We start from the raw sequence: 25,994 nt of genomic DNA on the forward strand, positions 1-25,994 counted from the left end.
ACTTCTACACACAGAGATGCAGGCTGGTGATGGAGGAGATGCACCACCAGGAGGAGGCAAAGGCTGCAGCACAGGCAAATAAGGGTGGATGATGAGTTGGGAGGAAATAAAGGGGAAAAGAAACTCAGCAAGCTTCACTATTGAGGCTGCAGATGCCATCCCCAGAAAAACACAGCCGGCCTTCACAGCTGCAACTTTAAAGTATACCTGAGCAGGCTGTGAGAGCAGCAGTTCATCTAGCAGCACAAGGTGCTGCAGCCTTATGCACATCTTCTGCATATTTAAAAATGTGGTCATCGTCTCCATGTCTGTTGAAATCCTACATTTTATTGCATGCATTGATCCTATTGTTGTAGTATATTAAATTCAACACTGCTATATTTTGAAGCCTAATCAGAGACAGGGGTTGCTTTTTTATTATACACTACCAGTCAAAAGTTTGGACACACCTTCTCATTTAATTTGTATTTATTTTCAACATTGTAGATTAATACTGAAGACATCAAAACTATGAATTAATCTGGTTTAACCATAATCTGGATTACAACAGTAGTCAAATAGAGCTATCCATTGTGTACTAACCCTACCTCTGAAGACAAGGCTCATGTTCATTAGAAACCATTCCAGGAGACCACTTCATGAAGACCCCCGCATCCTAATCCCAAACCCAGCCCCAACCCCAAACCCACCCCACAATCCTAAAGTTAAGAAACACAATATATACAACAATAATAACAATAATAAAAATAAAATAAATAAATAAAAAAGAAGTTGCTGAACAAACTGAGGAAACGCTCTCATGATATCTTAATGAGGAAACACTGGAGGTAAAATAAGATGTTAAAACTCAACACAGGAAATTAAACTCACCAAAATAAAATACATTTCTAAGAAAATAAAACACTAAAATATTAAACCATTGTCATAAAAAAGGTGCTATACTTCAAATAAATAAATTAAATTAAATAATTACAAAGTGACTAACTAGATTTCTACTATTAATTCCTGTCACTTCCTCAGCTGTAGTTCTGTTCTCTGCTGTTTCGCCTGTCTTCTATCACACGTCTGTGAATTTAGTTTTCCTGTTTTCTTCTTTCTTTGTGGGTTCATCGTGTTCCCTGCTCCTCCACGCTCTAATTCCATTTGCCTTCGTTTTCCTCTGAACGCGACACCTCTGATGAATCAATAAAGATGCACATGTATTGTTTATCAAACTTTATTTCATATACAGACTGTATTCATCATTCCACATCATAAAAATGACTCAGATTGTAAAAACTCACAGAGAGGAATGTTTTATTAAAGACACTGATGTCATCTGATTACTTTACATGTATTTACTCAGAGCAGAAATGTGACGCAGGAGGCGAAGCAGCTGTTACACACTGCAGATAAACCTACCAGAGAAAACATCAAATCTTCACATATATATTCTGTCTATACAAAAACGACTGTGTACATATGTTTGATTTAATCCTCAGGTGTTAAATGAAAACTCTGCGTGAGGACGTCCGATCAGCTGTTGTTTGTTTACATGATGAAATGTTGCATGCCGTTAAAAATAAGTGAAGTTCACATCATGCAACATTAAATACTGACAATATAACTTTATAATAAATATCAAACTAAGGTAAAAGTATCACAAGAGACAAATGTTCTGTATAATATGTTCAGTTACACTTCCAGCTGTATGAAATGTTGATATTCAAAGGTTTGCTTTAAGCCACTTCACCTGGAGGAACTCTTCCTTGGCACGATAAAGACGTCGGTGTATTTGTTCGGTACACGTCGAGGAATATTCCTTTACCCGGGTGAAATTATAAAAATATGCTTCTACAGTTTGGGTGGTTATATCTCTACAGGGAGGTATTTAATGTGTGCAGGAAATAAATCTCATCTTCAGAACTTCTTACATTCACACCGGCTTCATATCAAAATATACTGACCGACTCGTTCACATTCTCCATGAGTCTCAGTCTCTGAGGGTTCAGAGCTTCATCCGATATCCACAATCAATCCCGTGTTCTGTATAACTCTGTTTTTCATTTAAAGAAACACTTTGCAGGAGCTTTGAGGATTTTCTGAGGATATACATAATTCATGTTTTAATTGGTGCAAAGCAGACGTATGTTTCTTTATTTATAACAAATAAAAAGACTAAATTTGATCTTTATTCCAGTCTGTTCCTTTTACTCTGTAAAAATATACACTTATAGACTCAGAGTGAATATATTATCTGTCTCAGCCTGATCAACAAACCTTCCTTCGGTGTCATTAAAGTGACGGATGAAAACAAAGAAGCTTTAAATGTTTTGTCGACCTCGAGAGGACACAAAAGAACTCCTAGCTGTTAAATGAAAGACTGGGTGATGTGCAAACTGTTTTAAAATCACAGATAAAAGAGGTTGGAGTTGATGTAAAGCTCATGTGAAAGGTAAGTCCATGAAATAATCAGTTTGAATGCTTGAAACTCACATTCAACGACCAGTTTGTAAAAGTCCCAGCTGAGTTTTTCTCTTATCAAACATCTGGAACAGTTTGGATTTGTATGAGGACGCATGCAGCAAAGAGCCATATTCTGTCGAGGGTGTTGCACGCTGCAGATGAGAGGTGCAACATGAGGATGGTAGATAAACATGCAAATTCAGTTGGTGCTAATGCATGATTTGAAAGGGAAAGACAGACTGATGGAGAATAGAGAATTGATGTTGTGTTAAATTTGAAAGGAGTAAAATACATCAAACTTTCCTCTTCACTTCTATGTATGATTTCACGGATAGATATTTGCCTGCTTATGTTTTAATGTTTGTATTTAGAAACCTGCAACCTCTGCGTCTGCATGCCTTATTCCAAAAACCCCTCTGTGCCTGAATCTGTGCAGAGTTTCAACCTCTTAAAATGCCATCAGGTTGAAGCTCTCAGTCTTCCTGTTCCCGCTCAGGTCAGCCTGTTGCTCTCCACCTCTCACCTATAATTAGAGAAAAACCTCCTCTCCAATCAAATTCTGTCACTCCTCTTCTTCAGTCCTTGAAACAATAGCTGAGAATAAAATGAACCTCAAACTTTTGTCTTGCCCCCACAAAACCCCAAAGTGTAACTAAAGATCAGCAGCAGGCGGGTTAAAAAGAACCAGGTCATCGTCGTGATTCAAGCTGGTCAGTATGAATGTACTTTGATCGAAACACAGCCGCTTCGTCTCTGCCTCAGCACGGCGAGGACGACATCTGCTCGTACTCGGGACACTTGAGGAGCGCCGGGTAGTGGGAGGAGTTCATCTGCAGGGAGGCCTCGGAGGAGATGGAGGAGGGGCTGCGGCCGCGTCCCGCCCAGGCGTCCGGGTGGAGAAACTGACCGGAGTAATCGGAGCAGTTGCTGAGGCGAGGCCTGTAGAAGCCTTGGTGAGGCCGGTACATCTCCTCGGCTGTGTAGCGCTTCATGAAGAGATACACGGACATGACACCTGCAGTCTGGGGGGGACAGAAGGAGAGGCATCAAGACGGAGAGACCTGGAGGGGTTTGAGCATCCTGAAAAATGCTACAATTGGTTCTTACTAATGCAAGTTAATGCAACACTCCTCTAGAACACTACGCTCCCAACATGCAGGCCTGCTCATCGTACCTAAAGTCTCTTAAAGTAGTATGGGAGGTAGAGCCTTCAGTTATCAGGCCCCTCTCCTTTGGAATCATCTACCAGTCAGGGTCTGGGAGGCAGACACCCTCTCTACTTTTAAGAGTAGGCTTCAAACTTTCCTTTTTGATAAAGCTTATAGTTAGAGCTGGATCAGGCTTGGACCAGCTCTTAGTTATGCTGCTATAGGCTTAGACTGACACACTGGGATCCTGTCTTTCCCTCTCTCCCCTCTCTCTCCTCTCTCTATTACTTTAACTCTTCCTGTCCCATTAAAGTTACTAACCATAGACCTTTCTGGAGTCCCTGAGCTCCCTTGTCTCGTACGTTCCTCTGGATCTCTGCTGCTGTGGACGAGCCAGACTCCAGCTGCTACAACTACTACTATCCGTCTCACCACTATCATCTCTCTCTCTCTCTCTCTCTTCATCTCCCTCTATCCCTCTCTCCAACACTGTCTCTACAGATGTGTGTCTAACATGAGTCTGGTCCTGCTGGAGGTTTCTGCCTGTTAAAGGAAGTTTGTCCTTGCCACTGTAACTTGCTAAATGCTGCAAAGTGCTCTGCTCATGGTGGATTAAGATGAGATCAGACTGAGTCCTGTCAGTAAGAGGGGACTGGATCTTATCCTGTCTTGATGTTGGGTCTTTGTTATCTGCATTTCTGTTCAGAGTTACATCAGATTGAGTCATAAACAGCAACAAAATCAACCAACACACTTCACAGTCTCAACTCTTGCAGTGACGTTACCTCAGTGAGCAGGAAGGAGATGGCGGCAAAAGCGAAAGACCAGCCGTACTTGTAGCCGAAGAACGACTCGTTTGATTTGGTTCTGTTCAACATCTCGTCATTTATGTTGGAGATGTACAAAACCAGACCAACCACCAGAGAGAGGCCTGAGGATGGAGGAAGAAGGTATAGGGATTAATTCGGACTGACACAAAACAATAAACTTCCCCCTTAATCCTAACAGTACAAGTTCACCCTCCATCATGTATTTAAAATCAGTGTGTTTGCTGAATCATTAATAAATCAAAGGAAGTACCAGAGAGGATGAAGAAGATCCCAGACACAAAGGCCAGGATGGTGTGGTGTGGTCGGATGTGTCCAATGTTGCTGAGCACAAACCCAATGAACATGAAGAAGAGGCTGACCAGAGGGAAGGGCGTGGCGGAGCGGATCATCTCTGGAGGGAGACGAGGAAGACGGGTCAGTTTGTTTGATCACATTCAGATGTTATTTTTGTGCATTTGGTTCAGTAGCACTCTGAAACTAATGGCATGTTTTTCCTTTTAGAGAAGCAACATGTGGTTTTCCTCTGGGGCTGGTCTTGGTAGAGTAAATGGTAAAGCAAGTCTGTGTCTATCCAAGCTAAATGACCAAACTTCAAAGATTATATCCTTAAAAGAACCACATTAGTTGGGTGTGTACCATATATCTTAATATAACTCAGAGTTAAAGTTCCTGTAGAGCACACTTACTGACTTTATTGTTTCACTGTACTTATATTCTTTCCTCATCTTAATACCCAACTTTCCTAAATACTTGATTCTGATTGGTCTAAACCCCTTGACGACGGTTATTAACTTTCACTAACATGAGCATCACCAGAGACAAACTGATCACATGTCATGTCAAATCAATCCACAGAAAAGAGTTCAGACACATTTAGCTTCTGCTAGTTGACACCATAGACCGTAAGGGGAGGGGAAACCGTTAACATTCATATTTCATCTTGGATCCTGTCCATCAATATGATGAAGGAGCTGAGCAGGTGAGAGAAACTTTAGGTTAGTGATCTCTCCAAAGAAAGTTAAACCATGAGCGGTGGTGATGATAGCAGCAGGGTTCAAAGTTGTGACATTAGTTTCTTTTTAAAGGGGTGTGAACCGCAGAGCTCAGAGAAGAAGGAGAGCTGAATGAAGACAAACTTTAACATTTAAAATCTTGCAGAGGACTCATTCATCTCGTCTTACTTCACCCTTGATTATAATGTTCACAGTAATGTGAATAAACACAAATACAGTGACTTGGCTATGAATTTAATTGTTTACTCTAACCTTGTATAATCCCTTCGTCTTCACTCACTTCATACTTTATTCACCTCCACGTCTTTACATAGTTCTCTTGTCTCCCGCTTATGTTAGCACTGTTCTCTCACTGAATCTGTACTTAAAAGAAAAATAACTCTTTTACATAAATAACATTAAAATGTACTGTTTTGTGCTCAAAGAATGAACAGATTTCAAAAGATAATTATTTTTATTCACAGCTTTTAGATTGTCCTTGACTTTGTCCAACATGAGATGTGTTATAACAGCTTTTAGAGGATTGTACCAAAGTCTATTAAACGCCTGTACCGCCCAAAGTTTGTGAGTTCTTTGGCATGAAAGCCCATCCTTTGACGTCAGCGTGCACATGCAGGGGATATGAGATTAAGTGGTTTTTCTGACAGCATCACTCTCTGTGGTCCTGACTGCTCGGCCTCTCACTTGTAGCACTAATGTGTATCCATGCGTGTTTCCCCAGCAGGGGGTCTCAACAACATGAAAATGGCACCTTTAAATTTTTCATACACACCGGCTCTTATCTTGAGTGGCCCGGCCTCAGCGATGGGGTCAGAAATAGAGCAGAAGACCGTATGGAGGATGTGTAGGAGTTTTACTCCGCTCTCATGACATCAGACTTTTAAAGACTAAATCAAAGGAGACTTAACCATGTCTGCAGGAACTCTTCAGCTCCAGACAGACAGACGGACAGACAGACAGACGGACAGGTGCTACCTTATGTGTTAGCAGACACTTTTCTCACCTTCCAGGTTCACTGAGAGGTCGTAAAGGATGTTGTATTTGCTTTTATCAGTGCGACACGGTGGTTAAAAACACTCCTGGAGCAGAACACTGCTTATTTGCACATTAGATGCTGCATCAAATAATATCTGCATAGTGCATGACTTTCAGCTTCAATAAAATCAAAACAAGTGGTTTTTTTTATTAAATTCACCCCACAGAGGTTGAGAATATGGAAACGACCACAGAAACCACAACTAGTGTTAGTGTTATTTTAACAAGGGCTCCAATGGGGCTTCCTCAGATTTTGAGGCCAGCCTCAAGTGGACAGACAAGGAACTGCAGTTTTTTTTAGCTTCCTCGTTGGCTTCATTTTTCAAGAACAGGGTTGCCACTTGGGTTGAACTCATTTCCTTGTAGCTCGATTGTACAAGTAACCCTGAATTGTCATGACAGTCCACTTTAGGAGATCTGGGAGTCTAACTTTGGTCAGCAACCACAACCCTGTTTGTCCAGAAATCTCTGTGACTAGTTTCCACTAGGCTGGAATATTTCACCAAACTTAGATAGTAGTGGAGTGTGAAGAGAAACTTACTCAGGACACTGACAGTCGACTCAGACGTGATCTGGATGGTGGTGGGCATCACGTACTCGATGGTGAAACATCGGCCCTTCTCCTCTCCTAGAAGAGAGGACAAGGAAACAAATGCATGAGACTTCACATTCATATAAAGAGGAAACAGAGTTCAGTCTTGTACACTGTTAAATCCATTGACTGCTGAAGCCAAAAGATCGCCTCAACGGGCGCCGACATTCACGCTGTTGGAGCTGAGGCATGCTCAGAGACGACCTGGCTGGATATGCAGTGGGACTGATGTCACATTGCAAACCTGCATTGAGCTTAAGGATAAAACATTCAAGATCGCTCAGGTGGGTCCAGTCCACAGCAGAAGATATTCATGTCTTGAACTGAAGCAGACATTCAGAAAGTGCAATGACTCCTGTGAGTTTGTTTCGTTTGATCTCGCCAGTGCTCCTCTGAAATGCAAATCTGGTACTGCATGATGCAACTGTAAATTGAATAACTAAATTAAACTAATCTTCTAAGAACATATTCCACCTGGACATGATTTCAGTTTTATAGTTTAACCAATGTTCCCTCTGGAATAATGGCGGAAGCAGATGTTATGACCTGTACTGCAGCCAGCCAGCAGTGGGTGCTCTTGGCTTCACCCCGATCCAAAACAACAACGTCCAGTCAATTAGCAGCAAAGGAAAGTAAACAAACAAATGACAAATAGTTTGAAGAAGACTAATTTAGTTAAGTAATCAGACATGATGCATTTACACTTCCTAGTTCTAGTAAACTCTCACAAGTTCCACCTCAACACGGACTCCACAGCCTTTTCTGTTAACCTCATAATTATCTGCTGTCAGCGTTTCTCTGAAGAACACCCCGCATTAGATTTTAGCACCTTCCCTTTTCCCACTTTGACACTTACAGTAAAGTTTGGCATCAGAACACACGACACACACACACTCTTCTGCAGCTGATTGCTTCATCAACACTTCATTTACCCCACACGTTACAAGGTGTCAGAGCAGGTGATGTTCTGAGCTTCCTTTCACCATACTCACTGTTTCAACACGTACCGAGGGTTTGGGTCAGGTCAGCACAAAAACATAGACATGAACGGCACATTAAGAGAAATAAATACGAGATACCTTAGCTACTAAATGTCTTTTGCTTTGGTGGATTAAAACCCTCCAGTCTGAATTATTGGACTGTAATCAGAGGATACTCTGGATGTATGATGGCTGTAGATGAATGAGGAATGACAGGATAAAAAATAACACATGTAGGAGTGTGTAATGGAGATGTAAAGGATAGAAGCAGGCAGTGAAGATCCTGTCATTTATACATCCCCCACTCTCTCGCTTTTTAGTCTTATTTTGGTACGGTCGTTATTAATGCCACAGGAAAATATCCTGCCTCCTACATCCAGAGATTATTTAGCAGAATGGGAAGCTTTGCACCTCTCTTTTTTTTATTCACTCTAACATTATGATTTGTATCAATCACGACAGGATCGCACAGAAAATGTTGTGATGATTGAAGGGAATCATGATAAGGATTTCACGCTGATCTCTTTATGCCTCTCAATCTCTGCAGAAAATGTTTGACTTGAAATTTACAGAAAATACAGAGATGATTGTGAAACATGGACAACAGAGAAAACACCTGATGCACAATCTGAATAATTTTAGAGTCTCAGAGAACATGTTCTGCAGCTTTTATTATGCTTTTATTGAAAGTCTTGAACTATTTATTTTATCTGACAGTTTTTCTGTAAAAGCTAAAGGGATATTACGTAACCGTGGCACATTTTATCCAAGGAATTCCCTTTCATGCCCTCAGGGCGATGCTATCTCGCCCCTCAAGCTGAATAAACTTACAATAATTCTTTAATCCCTTCTGCAAACAGACTGCTAAATGCTGAAAGGATTGTTCCTGTAAACTTCTGTACTTGTAAGGTCTTTTTTTGTATTTATTCTTTGCAATTGTGTAGATTAATTCATTATTTAAAGGTGACATATCATGCAACAATATCCGGTCTGTAATGGAGTCAGAGCTCGGAGCTTGTTCAGCCCATAGACTGTATAAAATAATACTGAATCCCTCCTCCGTTTTTCATTACCTGCACAAGTGTGTGCTAACAAGGAGCTTAGGAGGGAGGCATGCTAGTTGTAGGCTGTCTTAATAAACACAAAGGTCGGTTTTACTCCCCACGTCTGCAGATTTGAAGATCTAGTGGATGATTTTTATTTACCATGGATAAGTGCTAGCGCTAGTTAGCATAGCCACATAGCTACATGTTCGTAGCTGTGTACCAAGACACACGTCGACATACTGATAAATAAAACAACAAGAAACACTAAATCTGTGACCAATGGTTCAGAAAGGTCCTGCTGCAGGCGCCTCTCCGTCAGGATCAGATTCTGGATCAGATTCAGAGGGTTGAAGTAACGTGATCTCTGAGCAGCCGTGTATATTCAGCCAACATGTAAACATTAGATCAACATGCTGGAGAGCCGACGCACATCCACTTCCTGAGGGGGCGTGGTCAGAGGGAAAACAGAGTGTTCTGAGGAGGACTGAAGAAGAGGGCTTTTCAGGCATGCCAAAATCTGATTTCAAAGTGTTTTTTTGAGCATAAACTTTAAAGACATGTTTTGGGGACCTCTTAGACCAATATATTTTGATGAAAAAAGCGTGATATGTCACCTTTAATGATTAGCTCCTCTGTACCGATCTGTTGTCGCTGACATGTTGATTGTTGTGACTGATAGCGTTTGTCTGTTCTAAATTGTTTGTTTGATTAACAGGTAGCCTGCACACTCGATTGTCATTCTGGGTCAATAAAGTTCTCTGAATCCAAATCTTAAATGTGCAATTCCAGACAAGCAAAATAGACAAAAACATGGTTTAAGAAAAAACATCAACTTGGAAATTGCTGCAAACATTTTCATTCATGCTTTAGCTAAATTCAAAGTGTGCAATCTTTGAAAAACACTTTCAAGTCCTCAGAAAGGTGAAAATGTTAAGAAAATACTAATGAATGAAGCTAACTTACGCTCTACATTGAACCTGACTTACAGCCCTCACACTGACCAACTGTGCATGCCGACTGTGAGTGTCAAGTTCCTTTACATGAACTCTGGCCAGCAACCAAACATCCAATAAACTGAAACAACATCAATACCCGTCAAAACAACAAGCAGCCTCTTCATGTCTCTGTAGTAACCACACACTGTGACCGGGTAATTGTTTCTGGGTCAAACCGGAGCTGTTAAATGGGCAATAAGGCCACTCAATCGCCCCTAAAACACACACACTGGATCATTACTCCAGTTATGTTGTAGCAATGAGCGGCTCCATGCAGGGAAACATCTGTTACCTAATCACAACTGAAGGGCCGACATGTGTGCTGAACGATTAACCCTGACACCGGACGGGCTGGCCAGGGGTGGAGCACAGACACAGTGAACAGAATAACATTACATAAGAAATATTACAGGAGAAGTGCACTTTGGTCCTTCAACGTTCAGAGATATCCAAAAATATATATCATTGGATATATTAACACTCCTAGCAGGCACAGATTTTTTACAACATCTTCTGGGCACATCAAACAATAGTAAGACACCTGACAGATAAAGCTGCTATAAGTGTTTTTTGACCGCAGGAAGTTAACCCCGGAACTATGTGCATTTCGACGGAGGACCTAGGGTCTAAATTTAGTTCAGGGGTAAATAATCTCCACCCCTGAAAAGCCCCAGCTAGGGGGGGGGGGGGGCATCACACACATCTGTGATTCACATTTTTCATCATTTTATTTGTTCTATCTTTTTTGTATGTGTGTGTACTTTTCATAAGAAGAAGCTGTGATTCTCTTGATTTAGCAGCTTGTAACAGTAGTCTTCTCTGTTACCCACCGTGAATGCGTCTCTCCCAGTGTTATGGTTTTAAAAGTGACCCTGTAAACTGGAGACCTTCAGCTGAACGTGTCAGTGTTTGTGGAGTTTACACAGCTGTTGAAACACAGAGGGAGTTCCTGGGAATGCAAACTAGTTTAGTTTTTATTAAGATTTCAAAAATATCCTCATCAGATATTTAATGATCTTCTAAAGACGTTTATGAGGGATGCATCCGGCTGAAAGTCTCCAGTTAACAGGGTCGCTGTTTAAACCAAAACACTGGCAGATCTCTGCCACGGCCTTTTGAGTTCAAAAGGATTTTAAAGCCGTGTTGAAACGTCTTTGCTACTCGCGCTTATCTCCTCTCACGTGTTGATTCAGTGAATCCATCTGTGATGAAATACAGCACCATCTAAAACAGCACCAGCTGAGTCTCTTCATGCTAACAGGCTAACTGTTGTGTTGCTCATAATGATACCTGCCTGTCCGTCTGTTTCTATGGTGTCATCTGTGATGAATTGCATTCGTCTTTGTTTTACTGCCCTCTACTGGTCTGGTGGTGTAGTGCATTTATTTATTTTTCTCCATACGTCACTGGCCTGATTTGCACAATCTTCCCCGGGACTTCAGCCCGCGGTCGAAACGCAGACAACAAAGGGAGCACAGGAACCTTTTAGTTCAGGGGAAAGTAGTTCTGCGGGCTAAAAGACCCCAAAACTTTATGTCGAAATGCACCTTAAGTGCACAACTGATACCTGAAAAACATCTGTCTGGAGAGGTATGAGGAGGAAAATCATTAAAGGCCAAAGATGTTCGATCATGCACGGTGAAAGAACAGGCTTTTCAGATTTTATGCAACACCTGTCTTTCATTAAAAATGCTTTGGTGGAAAAGACACAGATGCAACAAAAGGAAAACTAAGTTTCTCTGCATCAAGGTGCCTCTGGTGCTGCAAACAAACGTAACCCAGAGGGTAAGTCATCTGGTGAAAGCTCATCTTTCATCTTGTATAAAAGTTGTTTACACTTTTGAGGGCAGCTCAACAATCGAAGAGAAGACGAGTACTGTTCCTAAGACTGAGCGCAGAGGTGAGGGCAAAGTTAAAATATTCAGGGTTTAGATTTCAAACAGAAAGAACAGAGTCGTCTGCTGAACTCGCTGCTGGCTTGTTGCAGGAAATGTTGATAAAAATGTCCAAATTGTGCAGAACGTGTTCAGTGCATCAATACTTGCAGGATGAGTTCCTTATTCTGCAGCTTTGATGTTTGGCTTTATTTTTTAAACCAAGGATCTCAGAGAATCTTATTTTCTTTCTTTCCTTTTTGACTACCTCGATAAAATGTTATTTGAGTTTTGCCAAATCACAAGTATTTCTCCTCTCAGGGATCAAGTGACTCACTTCCCAGTTGGTCAAAGAGCTCTGTCTCTGAGCAGAACACACTGAAAAAATGGAAGTCCTGTCTGAAAGGATCAATCTAGTTTACCCTGCCTGGAGGAGCGAGGGATACAAATACTTCATTTTGATGTTTCGGACTTCAAACTAACTCACCAGCCAAGAAGCAGACCCTCCAGAGTCCCGAGTGGAGGGACATCCTGATCTCGGTGCTCTGGTTGAGGGGAAGGATGACGCCCTCCTCCAGGTAGAGCCAGTAGTCGGTGCTGACGGCGATCCCCAGCAGGCCCAGGCCGCAGACGGCGAACACGCTGCTCAGCAACGTCAGCGCCTTCCTGCCACATAGGCTCATACCACAGCCTCAACAGCAGGGGGGGCACCACTGGCAGAAAGAAGAGCTGGGAGGATGAGAGAAGGAGAAGTATGAGGACCAGATGATCATAAAATTCAACATAGATTAGATTTTTTGTGAGGAGACAGGAAAAAGATGAAACAAACATTTGCACAAACAAAATGCTACAAATATTTAACAAGATTTACTTCTGAGGTCATCAGTTGACTGTATTCACACTGCTGCCATTTTCTCAGTCATGCTCAGTACAGGTAGCTTAAGTGCTGTTTTAATATGACAGTGCTGAAAGTCAATCTTTCCATTTAACCACTTCCTGATTTCCTCACCTCTCCTTATGTCATCTTATCCCCTCATCCATCTTCTCTTATCTCATCCCATCTCCCCATCCATCTCATCTCATGTATCTTAACTTATCTCATCTCAAAGTCGTGTCATTTCACCTCATCCATCTCGTCTCATTTATCTTATTTCATATCATCTTTTCTATCTAGTCTCACCTCCTCACTCTTTTCTTCTCCTCTCCTCATCTCATCACCATCATCTCATCTATGTTGTGTCATCTCACCTCATCCATCTCATCTCATTTATTTTATCTCATCTTATCTATTTATTCTCATTCCCTCATATATCTCATCATCTCATATCCGCTCCTCTTCTCTGCTGTTGACAGGAAATGATCGAACATAAAGGAATTGTTAATAACTGGATATCAGGCCGTTGTTTTCGAAAAGATGACCGTTAAGGTCGCCCAAGCAACAATGGTACACAGGCTGAATAGTGGAGACCGCAACATACAAGAACAGAAGGGACGCCACACAAAGTTGCCAATGAGAACCCCAAGCTTTATTTGATATAGAAACCCCTCCCAAATTAAAAAAAATGGGGAAACACTAAGGGACCGGAGACGCCGGCCAAAAAGAACAAAAGACAGAAAGGGGCTGGGCCAGTTGCGCAATTGATCGTCGCTCCCAGCACCTCACCCTAAACTAGACTGAGAATAACAAAATCTAAACCATAGGGAAAAAGAAAACCTATAACTTAACTACCGGAAATCTCCAGCCTAGATTAACACAACAAACAAACAAACATAAACCCAACAAACTAACCATGTTTGGGACAACAAAAAGAGACAAAGGAAAAACAACCCAAACCCTTCATTGTACGTGTGGCGTCCTGTGTAAGAGTGCAACCAGCTCTCTCTGCCACTCTTTTCTTACCTCCCTCCTACCTGTGTGCTAAGGCCAGAGGGACAGCAGAGAGAGAGAGAGAGAGAACCCCTGAGGAGCCGTACATAACAATCACTAACATGTATGATTCCTTTATCGACCCATTCAGCCGCTCATTAACAGCTCTAGGGTTAGAAAGGTTGCTGAAAGCTTGCAGGTATAAATAACTTGCCACTGCTATTTTAAATAACAATATGCTTCCAAGCTAACGTTACGTTTGCTAGGTTAGCCAATAGGTTGTTGGGCTTTACATGTAACCCAACTTCCCTTCAGGATTGTATCATTTTGTATAGTTTTAGATGTTAATCATCATTCCTATTCATCCTATATTTATACCTCTTTAAATGCAGGCTGTATGATCAATCAGTCAATCAATCAATCTTTATTTGTATAGCACCAAATCACAACAAACGTTATCTCAAGACCCTTTTACAAACATAGGAGGTCTAGACCACTCTATGTCAAATTATGAACAGAGACCCAACACCAAGACCAAGACTCAGTCTGATCTTATCTTAATCCACCCTGAGCATTGCACCTTGCAGTATTTAGCTAGTTACAGCGGCGATGAAAAACTTCCTTTTCACAGGCAGAAACCTCCAGCAGAACCAGACTCATGTTAGACACACATCTGCTGAGACTGAGTTGGGTCTGGAAAGAGGGATAGAGGAGAATAAGAGAGAGAGGGAGCGGTGATAGTGATGGGAAGAGTAGTAGAAGCTGTTGCCCCTTGAGTCCAGCACGTTCGTATCAGCTGGAGTCTGGAAGGTCCACAGCAGGAGGATAAACTCTATTTCTTATTACTCTGCAGCCTGTGACACTGTAGTTTAATCATGCACCAGTATTTGAGCCTCCAACATGTGTATGACAGCAGAGAAAATGGTCCCTGTGTAAGTATGGTGAAATGTAAACGTCTTCCTACAAATAAAAGGATGAATGAATAATGTATTGAGACTAAATCTGACAGCAAAAAACACAAACCAACTATGCAGCCAAACAGCAGAGCTTCAACTTCAAATGCTGGCTTTGGCTATGAACAGATTTTCACAGCCTCTGCGACTGTGCAGCAAATATTCTGCATGAATAACAGCTCTCGAATCCAGCTAGAGATGTCAGTCAAGAGAATGGAAAGCAGTCATTTTAATATGATAATAGAATGAATAACAGAGGACACTTCCTTTTAGCTGATCAGAAATCTGGGAAAGATCCCGTCTCCTCAGAGTCGCTCATTAGAATGTGAATGACGGCGTCGTGTCGGGGCAAAGACTGAGCAGAGTGAATCTGAGAGAAAGTTATGTAAAGTTTTTCATTGACCGCCCTAATCGAGACCCCGAGCAGAGACAGAGAGGAAAGACAAGAAGCAGTGTTACTTGATGCTTTAAAGACAAGCGTAAGAATGAGCGTCTCCAACATCTGCGACAGTATGTCACTTAAAAACCTCACACAGGCTTTAGATCCACGCTGCAGATGGTGTACAGTATGTGTCAGCATATGAATGCTCTGTGCTCCTCACACTGATAATGGATCCGTTCACATGGTGGCTGATGCCCACATTCGCCGGAAGCCGGAGTGCTGGGGAGCTTGGCATGGGAAATGTGTTGAAAGGAATTGATTTTACATAATGAGTTCTCAGCGGGTTGCCACATTGAGCACCCACTGGGGGACTGGAAAGAGTGAGTGAATATGTGATTATGGGATACGGAGCTTTTGCTAAGATTCATGGCAGTCGTTGTTTCCCTTCGTGGATCTACTTTTTCTATCGCAACCTGGTGTAAAGCCTCAGTGGAGCAGAGTTGAGATTTACGTCTGCCCGCCTGATGTGTCTGAACAGACAGAGCGGAGATGGAGGGAGGACAAAGTGTGGCACGAAGGGTAAGAAATAAAGTTTGAGAGGAGCAAATGTTTCAACAAACTGGTGGTTGGTAAGTTAAGTTTGATCAGCTGAGTGGGAGGAAACACTGGCAGATAACATTTGCCAGCTACAAAACTTGATCCAAAAATGCAACTGGACTTGAAACTCTTTAAGATGTGTCACCTCTCCTTTGAAAGTCTCCTTCAGTCCTAAACAGACTGAAAATATAACCCTCTAAAGCCTGTTTTATACTTCTGTGTCGAATCGACGGCGTGGCCTATGCCGGGGGTCCGATTAGCTGCCGTACCTACGTAGAGGCCTGCGCACGTAGCACATAACTACGCATAATCGATGCGGACAGCAAGCCCTGTGATTGGTCCGCTCGGCAGCATTGTATTTCCCCCATTAACAGCACTTCCTGGATCCCTGCTCATCGTCCGTGTATTTCATCTCCTCCTATTCTTCATGTAATCATGTCTGTATGATAAACAGCAACATGTATCAGCTGTAGATTAACAGAACACATCTTGACTTCATATCTGCATGTATGAAAAGTTATTATCTGCTCGTGTATATGTTTTAACGAGCTTGCATGTTATAACATAATTTTAACGCCATAGACAGTAATCATCCGTTTAAAGACAGTACAGCAGAGGAGACAAGAGACACACCCGTGAGGTGATTCACCCAAACTCTCTGTGTTCAAAGTCACAGTCAAGGATCCAGCCCACTGAGTTAAAAATGATTGGTTCAACAAATCAAATCCTTACATGTTTCAACACCTTGAATAACCGTCTTTTCCTCTTGAGACTCCTCCAATCACCGTGGACTTGTTTGGGGCGATTGGGAGCAGTTGACATGCATGCAGAAGCAATCAGAGTTTGTTAAAGCACAAAGGAACAGCAATAATGAAAAAGGACTTTCATTAATGAAAGGGCATCTAGTCTTCCCCGAGCTGCAATCAGTGGTCAGTGGACGGCGGCCATGTGAGAGCTCTATTTTTAGGCATTTATCATTTAGCTGCAACCAGTAGGCAGGATTCATGCTTTCCATTCATGGCTCTGTTTCTGTCTCTGCCTGAGTTTTGGATGAACCGCACAAAAAGCACAGGAAGCACAAGCTGATGCTGTTACATCCTCCAAAACCAGAAAGCTGACGATAAAGGTGTTGTTTATCTTTAAGTTATATTTTTGGGCTGTTATAAGGGGAGGACAGCTGAAGAGAGACAGGAAACGTGGGGAGTAGAGAGCGGGGGAAGACATGAGAGGCTGCAGCCGGGAGCCGAACCAGCCACCGGTGTGCACCCCAACCGCTAAGCCAACAGCGCCTGAAGTTGGGTATTTTTAAAGCAAACTCGTTGGACATAAAACAAGTTTGAGAAAGTTATTCCACCGTGGATAAAACTTCCAGTAGACATGATCATGTTAGCAGCATGCCAGCAACAGTGCATCCTAAAAACCATTCACTGCATGCATTAGTCTGTGTGGCAGAATGAGACCAATTATGGGCCGACTCAAGCAGCACAAGTGGGTCCATGTTTATTATTCACAGCCCCTATATTACTGATTTAACTTTCTGTTTCCCACAGAACACGACTATCTTAGAGGGGAGATGTTGATGATAGAACACGGCCAGAACTCAGGTTGAAAGTTCAAGCTACCATTTCAGGTGTTAAAGCGATCTCATAGTGCCAAACATTTCATCCAGGAAAGGCATCAAGGCACTCAGTGGTGCCCAGCAAAGCCAATTCAACCGTTCAAAGATGGCTGACTCTCTTCTCTCATGCTTCACCTTCTCATCCATATATGTTCCCCTCAGTCAAAATGCCAAACTAGAAGTATTTCACTGGGATCCAGTCTTTCCCTCACTCCCCTCTCTCTTCCTGTCCCATTAAAGTTACTAACCACAGACCTTTCTGGAGTCCCTGAGCTCCCTTGTCTCGTAGGTTCCTCTGGATCTCTGCTTGCTGTGGACGTGCCAGACTCCAGCTGCTACAACACGGTCTCAGCAGATGTGTGTCTAACATGAGTCTGGTCCTGCTGGAGGTTTCTGCCTGTTAAAGGAAGTTTGTCCTTGCCACTGTAACTTGCTAAATGCTGCAAAGTGCTCTGCTCATGGTGGATTAAGATGAGATCAGACTGAGTCCTGTCTGTAAGATGGGACTGGATCTGATCCTGTCTTGGTGTTTTAGGTCTTTGTTAATAATAGAACATAGAGTACGGTCTGTTTGGAGAGAGTCTGAGGAGAACATTTCTTGTGATTTGGTGACATATAAATAAAGATTCATTGACTGGAACAATTTTTTCACAATTTCTGTGACAAGCTTTTAACAAAACTTGTTTCGAAGTTCTGTGCAGAAATAAATGTGAAAGAGTGACTGTATTCATTCTCTTGCTCTTTCTGTTTACATTCTCGACCTTTAATGTGATTCAACAGAAGTAAAAGAAACACACAGTGGGTCCAGAGCCTGTGCATTCATCAAATGAGACAGATGCAAACCACAGCTAGAGTAAAGGGCACGTCATCACCAAAAGTAGGGCATTCCTCCTCTGTTTACTTTGTTAACATGCAACTCCTGCCAACCGTAATTAAAGCGGCTCACCGCCAAGAATACCACACGTAAACACTTAGAGAGAGATCCAAAGAGGACAACAGACTGCTCTACAACTGTTGTATAGCAAATTGATGAAACACAGACATCCAGCATACAGAATACCTGCAGGGAGGAAACAGCACTAGATAACAAAGACAGCTTACAGCAAGTTTGGCAAATTTGAACAACCTTTACTCAAAAATTGGGGATAAAAACTTTGTCAGAAATCTTACTGTGTTTGTCTGTTAGTGCTTTCTCTGATCTTCACATGTGACCAACATTGAGGGACTTAGTGGATGTTGTTAGGGCTTGCTGGAGGAGCCTGAGGACAGCATCAGCTCACATGGACGCAGCTGGATGACACTGGCTGAACTCATCGTCAGTCTGCTGAGATCTGCTCCGTCAGTTTAAACACATGCATATATTCTCATGCATCATGCATACTTCTCAAACCCATAGTTTCCTTTAGTGACGGTTGAATCCTCATGCAGTCCATCACACAAACCACACATCATGGGAACATCGTCATTCATTTGAGATCACTTCAATGAGCCTGTAAAACGTCTCTGATGTTCATCCTTCATGCACCTTTAGTTCTGCTGAAGGAGTTTGTCCCTGCTTGTATATAACCTGAATAATCTGTCGTTGATGCTTCTTTTACTTTGAAAGTATTTTCTCAGATGTCCAGGTTGAATCTCCTGTAGCTAATACACCTATTATTAACAGGTATCTGATACAACCTCACTCCAAAAAGACTAAACTCTTCCTTTAATTAAAAGTGATGCAAACACTTTGACTGGAATCATCCTTGGCCTTTGGGCTTTCACTCCATAGATGACATTTATTCTCCCTTCCAAAGTCCAGAGTTTGTTGCTTCAGCGTAGCAGCCTTTCTGATGTAGCTGTAGTAAACAGGCTTTATTTCATGCATGTTTAATATTTAGATGGTACTACTGCACTGCTCTACTGCTACCGCTCCTGCTTAGTTTCACTCTCTAGCTTTAAACATTCCTACAAGGGATGTCAACAATAATCGACTATCGATTAATTGATGTAAACTTCCTACAAATAAAAGGATGAATGAATAATGTATTGAGACTAAATCTGAAAGCAAAAAACACAAACCAACTATGCAGCCAAACTGCAGAGCTTCAACTTCAAATGCTGGCTTTGGCTATGAACAGATTTTCACAGCCTCTGCGACTGTGCAGCAAATATTCTGCATGAATAACGGAAGAACACCGGTCTGCGAGGTGCGTCTGAAAATAGTGCCAAAACAAAGAGGGTTTCTGACGGCAAACTGAAGAGCTCCAATTTTTTCTACTGGTTCATGCATTTGCACTGCGCTGAGTTCCTGGACCATATTTTCTTAACTTTGGCGAAATTATGCAAAAGAGGCGACCCCAGTCCGCAAAGAAAATAGCCTAGCTTGCCAGCCGGTCCTCTGGGAATTTTCTCATTAAAGGGGAAGAGCTCATCAGCACTCATTGTGGCTAGCAGGAGCAATAGTGTACTGTAACTCATACGACCCCACTTAAAAAAAAACTGAAATATCCCTTTAAAGCATGTTTGGATGTGAATCAGCTGACTGAAGGTGTTCAGCTGGGGGCTGCGGCTGAGTGACAGGTCTCCACGAGCGCTTTTTTTCTCCGCCGCCAGACTGATTATGACTCGGTTGCGCTCCCGGCTGACACCTGACCACGTTCACATGCTTATTTTTCTCAATGAGAACAAGTAGACAGAAATTTGGACACTGTGAGTCTGAAATAAGTCTGAGCCTTCACTTTTATGACTGTGTGTCTGCAGAAATTAGGAGCCTGCTCAGCAACATTTTCCAAAGATCGATCACGGAAAATACTTGAAATTTACATCCTTAATTCCTACACCTCTGAAATGTTAGCCATGGGGTTGCTAATGTTGCTAATGTTTAAATGTCATAAACAGCTGACGTAAATGATCAGGGTCAGATGATTGGCTCAAATTGCAGATCCCCGATCAGTTACTAAATGCCCATAGCAGCTTTGATCTGATACTTGTGATGAGGATTGGGACATCTCTTCCTAAACGATCGATTACTCTTACGTTTTGAAGGACTATATTTTTTAAAAAAAGGGAAACGTGTTTGGTTGTTCTGGTCCGTAACTTGTAAAAAGGTCTTAATATAGACATGAAGAAGAATGGTGACAAAATCGAGGTCATGATCCTTCCGTAAAGCAATCATAACATGAGATATTTGCTGTATCACCCACCCTGAGCTCTTATCATTAAACCATGCTGGCCTCAAGTTTGTAGCTCACTGGGGCGCTGGTGGCCTAGCGGTCTAAGTGCCCCACATACAGAGGCCATAGTTCTCGTCGCAGAGGTCGTGGGCTTGACTCCTGGATGCGACCAAGGCAAAACCCCCCAAAAAATAACTTAAAAAAAATAATTTAAAAATAGTTTGTAGACTCAAAGTCCAATGGTTTCTCCCTGGTCTAAATCTGGAGATGCTTCAGCCCTTCCTTGGAAACTGAGAGCATGCACAGCTGGTCGAGCCAAATCCTGAATGCAGAAGGAATCAACTGCAACACATCATCTTGCAAACAGCAGTGGTGGTCTTTAGTGGTGGAAGATGTTAACAGAGAAAATAAAGCAGAGTTTTGGTTTCTCTCTTCTTACTTATATTAGAATAAATCAACAGGAAGTCGATGTTTCCACACATGCAAACACTCTGACCTCTAATGTAGGACCTTAAGACTCTCGCAGCCTGCATCAAAAAGCAGATCATCTCTCCTCTGTCATGTCAGATCATGTTAATTGGAGGGGGCAGCTCGAGTCTTTCATGCTTCTCCAAAGGCAGCTCCCTCGTGTCTTTTAGCAAATGGCTTTGGCACCCATCTGTCAACCCCTGTGTGTTCCCTCGTTCCATGTCATCATGAAAGTGCTCCTCAGTCGGCTCGTTCTCTGTGTGCAACATCTCCTGGTGATCATTAATAAGACATTTGGAGCCCAAACTGCAAGTCGCCGTAGAGAATTTAAAGTCTGTGTTTGCTTCACTAAAACTTTGCAGCATCGGTCCTGAACTTTGTCTTTCCACAGAGATATGTTTTCAACAGAGATGAAAGAGTGGTCCATTTAATCTGATAGAATCGGAGTATGTGGTCTAAAAGGTTTCAGAGTCTATGAGTGCTATTACAACCCACAGCAGCAGCACTTACATCCATTTTCTTTGTATGTTGTGAGAACAAGCCTCCATTTATAAGTGCTTGAACTTGGTCCTGTCGCCTGGTAACACAATACATACTCCTGACTTTGTGAGGCATGAAAGGACCGACGAGCCGCTCCCAAAACTAGACTCTGTTTGTGCATCTCACATGAGAGGCTGCAGCGGGAGATATACAGACACAACATGATCACAAATACATACACCCTCATGCCTTCAGTTGTGAGGTGTTTAATAACTGAGACCCTCTCTCACCTGGGAGCAGTGGTGTCCTCAGAGAGGGTCAAAGGGGCTCGGTTATCCGGCCCCTCGTAGAGTGTAAGCATGGACGTCAGCCCAGTTCACATTCAAGATGCTGTGATTATAAAAAGCTGGATTTTATTGCCAATAAAAGTCATTAATTAGAAAGTGTGCTTCATTGGCTGTGCTCCATGTGTCCTCACTCACCTGTCTCACCTGATGCCCCGCCCACAACACTTTCTGATTGGCTAGACGTCAAACGAGTCATAAGCAATCAACACTGAAGCCCGGGAGTCACTGATGTGCTCAGAGACGAGAGCATCCACTGGTCAAGTTGGCGGCACTGAGTTTTGAAGCAGGTATATCTGAACAAGTTACAAAAACTTCACTGTTGCTATGATATTATGGAGATGTAGTTTAGGCCTCTGTTAACCAAAACCAAAAATCTGTTTAACTTAGTTAGCACCTTGCTGATCCAGAATATTCATATAAAACAAGTGTCTGCTAATACCATGTGGCAAAGTCCGGTTGTAAAACATGAAGCCAATGCGGAAGTGCTGAAAACTGCAGTTCCTTGAGTGTCCACTAGAGGCTGGACATACACACCCATTCAAAGAGACGATCGTTACAGCAGAAATAAACATGTTTACAGCCTGGTTCAAAAAACGGCTTCAACTCATATAGCTCATTTCTCTATCAGCACACACTGTACGGGGTGAATTTCTCATACCTTGCTATTTTTGAAGATATTAAGATACAAGTTTTGCCCAAATAGAGTTATGGCAACTCCACCTCTTTCCCTCTTAGCTAGCACGACAGAAGTTAGGTTGTGTTCAGAATTTCCAATATGGCGACCACTGACGATCGGCTTCAAAACAGAGCTTCAGAAACAGATTGGTGACGTCACCATACTTCCATGTGTTATACAGTCTATGACAGGGGTGCCAAACTCATTTCAGTTCAGGGGCCACATACAGCCTGAGTTGATCTCAAGTGGGCCGGACCAGAAAAATCATAAAATAATAACCCAATAAATGATGACAACTCCAAATTTTTCCCTTTTGTTTTAATGCAAAAAATTGACTCATGGAAAATTGGATCATGAAGTGCTCTGTAAAGTCTATGAATTTCCACCGAAATTATGCAAACTGCAAATATTCTTTTTCCTTACTTTGAGAACAAAGTGAGGAGCGCTGTTCAGGTGCGCCCCATCAGCACTATGATTATATGCGACCCCAGAGGACAAATCTAAAATAGCAGTTACTTTTATTGTAAAATTGGAGAATTTTCACTTTGCAAAGTCTTCTTGGGGCCGGATTGGAACCTCTGGCGGGCCGGTTTTGGCCCGCGGGCCGTATGTTTGACACACCTGGTCTATGACCGAAACACACATTTTCTACTATGATTTAGTTAATTAGCAGTATATAATCAATTTAAATGAGTTCCACTCTACATGCAATTTATTTTGTTTGTCACAATTACATTGACTAAAGTAAGATTTGAATGTCAGACTTATTCTTGTATCAGACTGATTTTAATCCATGATATTGCTTCTTTTACTTCAGTGAAAAATCTGGTTAATACATACATGAAGTGTAAAAGGTGTACAGTTTTCAGAGATTAAAATACTCACCTCTATTACTGTTGTACATATTCCTCTGTACTATTTCATAATGAATCAGCCTAGTTACCACATGTTGCAAATCTAACATTAAAAAATAAACTGAAACTTACTGCTGGCTTTCCAAAGTATTCCACACTTAATAAATGAAGCTCTTTGTGAATGCATCCACACTTTCACTTTAATGCTCACTGTCCCTCTTTGTGTTTCTCTCTAAATTCTCAGTGCAGAAGGACGCACTAAAGAAAAGATCCAAAAGTCCAGCATGGGAGAATTACGCTCAACCAACATCAGGGAAAGCAATTTGCAATACATGCAAAGAATTTGTCTGCATGGGAGGAACTGTGGCAAAACTAAAAATACTTCAAACCATTTTTACTGTAAATGCATATCAGTATCAGTATCAGTATCAGCCCCTAGATTGTACACTTACATCTCCACTACTAAAAACCTGCAGCTGTGTTTTCTTGTTGGCAGGGAAGGCTAATGAGTGAAATGTGAACAGTGGTGTTGCCAAGTAAAGACACAGGAGTGGTGTGGAGATGGATGGAGGCAGCCTGCATGATTTTAACCAAAGGAAACACAGAGCTTAAAAGTCTCTGGTAGTGCACTTTCAGCCTTTGAAATGGGACCATTAGAACCAGCCTGTATGTAACGCTGCGCCTGCCAGAGATAAAAAGAAGTAGATACACTGACTGCAGACAGATGTAAAAATATATCTGCTAAGCTTTCGCCAACATGGATGAAAGCCTGCAGCATCCTAATGATGGCATCAGTCAAATGCACGTCCAACGACACCGGCAAGTAAAACTTAAAGACTCAAACTACAAGGCTCTGTATAACCTCTGGGTTATAATCACTATATGCTACACAGGAGTGTTTCTCTCCTTCACAGAGTCAGAGACAGAGGTCTGAACTACAACATCACACCCACGTAGAATGGATAACCTTACACCAGAGTCCGTCTTACTGCAACACGTAGCAGGCAGCGAACAGACAGAGGACTGAGAAAACACTTTCTGCAGAATCATAGAAGAATAATTCCTAACACAGCCCACACTGTCCTGTGTGGACCTGTGCTGTAATCATGTTTGTTTCACTGACCCACTGAGGAGAGGACTGGACGCTGGCCAAGTGAGCAGCAAGACACAAACACGGCTGATCTGGATCCTTAAAAATAGCAGAGATATTCAACCACAAGAGTATTTCTTTCACTTTTTAGTTGAACAGTGTGTTGGTTCTGAATAATGCATTGAATGTAGGTCGGTAAACTCCAGATGATGCACATCTGTTAAAGCAGCATGAGGTCAGTGAGTAAATATCATCAGTAAGTCTTTCAGGTCTGTTAGTCTTCCCCATCAGAGCCCGCCTGGTCTCTGTCCGCGGTGCTGAAGTACTCACACACGTTCCCACGCTCAACACTCAGTCAATAATAAACGTAGTACACTGAGAGCTGCAGGAGCAGGAGCCAGAGCATCCAAAGTAAACGCAGCCTGCAAATAACTCAAGTGTCTATCTTTCATAGTGGTGTTTTTAAGATTTAGGCGACGTGCACAATGAAAATGCATTATTCAGCCTATTTCCTGGAAACCCTCATAAGCATTTTCTCTAACCCTAGAAACGACAGCATGGGTGACATCACTTTCTTATCAGGCTGTATATTCCCAAGTGCACTACATCCTTTAGCTGATCCTTTGTACAATCATAGGAAGCTATTTTCAAGGATTTTTCAGCATCTCAAACTGTAAACAAATAACGTCAAATATAGTGAAATATAGAAATATAAGAGTCCTGCATTTGGAGGCTGTTTGCTTCCAGTGACTTAAATCTAACTATTTTTAGCAGGAGCATTAAACATGACAACAACCTTACACACAAACATTCAGAGAGATCTGCAAAACAACAATAAGCAAACATTTCATTTACATACTTTATATATAAAAACACAAACAAACTGTTACCTTCACGAAGAAAGCTCTGTGTAAGAAAGCAGGATTATTCCTCTTCTCCTCTTCTACCTTCTCTTCTTCTTCTCCGCGCGCTCGGTCCGTGTATTCTGCGGTTCTGCGCGCGACGCTGAGCTTGTGCAGCGCGCGCACCGGTACTCTCCAAACCAGGAGGCTGCTGAGCGCGTGGCGTGAGGCACGTGGCGTCACACTCCTCTCTCTCCACCTCTCTGTCAGAACAGATAGGCGAGGAGGCGCGTGCATGTGACAGGTGAACAGCTGTCTAAACCTGAGGTGAGGAGGACACACCTTGAAGAAGAACAGTGTGTGTAAATTTCACGCCCTGATTCAAACATGAAGGCTTCAGGGTTTATATTCTTGAAAGAAAAGAGCATCCTCTCTTACTGAAGGAATTTATACAAAGTAAACAACTTGCTTACATAAGACCAAAACATAATTTGAGTGAAACTAATAATAAAAGTACGGAAGAGGATTAGGTTCAGGTTCAGGTTGCTTTATTTGTACCTGTAGGTAAACTTGTTTTGCAGCCAGTGAGATGTTGGGTCATTACAGAATTACAAGACAGAACAAACTAATTAATGTGCTGAACATACTAAAATATCCTAAAACTAATATAACAATAAAAATGGTAAAATCAAGACATTATAAAATGA

The 25,994-nt window shown here is 42.1% G+C and overlaps 1 protein-coding gene across 1 annotated transcript; it reads right to left on the bottom strand.

Moving 5' to 3' along the window:
- Positions 1-1,200: 1,200 nt before the first annotated feature.
- LOC117816632 (voltage-dependent calcium channel gamma-5 subunit) lies at positions 1,201-25,432 on the bottom strand. The gene is made up of 6 exons (XM_034688990.1): positions 25,336-25,432; positions 12,446-12,687; positions 7,013-7,099; positions 4,674-4,814; positions 4,379-4,524; positions 1,201-3,467 (listed from the first exon to the last, which is right to left on the bottom strand). The coding sequence occupies exons 2-6, from the start codon at positions 12,639-12,641 to the stop codon at positions 3,204-3,206; spliced, it is 834 nt and encodes a 277-aa protein (XP_034544881.1). The 5' UTR covers positions 12,642-12,687; positions 25,336-25,432; the 3' UTR covers positions 1,201-3,203.
- Positions 25,433-25,994: the final 562 nt, after the last annotated feature.

The sequence above is a fragment of the Notolabrus celidotus genome, chromosome 7 (assembly GCF_009762535.1).
Source record: "Notolabrus celidotus isolate fNotCel1 chromosome 7, fNotCel1.pri, whole genome shotgun sequence".
Lineage (NCBI taxonomy): Eukaryota > Metazoa > Chordata > Actinopteri > Labriformes > Labridae > Notolabrus > Notolabrus celidotus.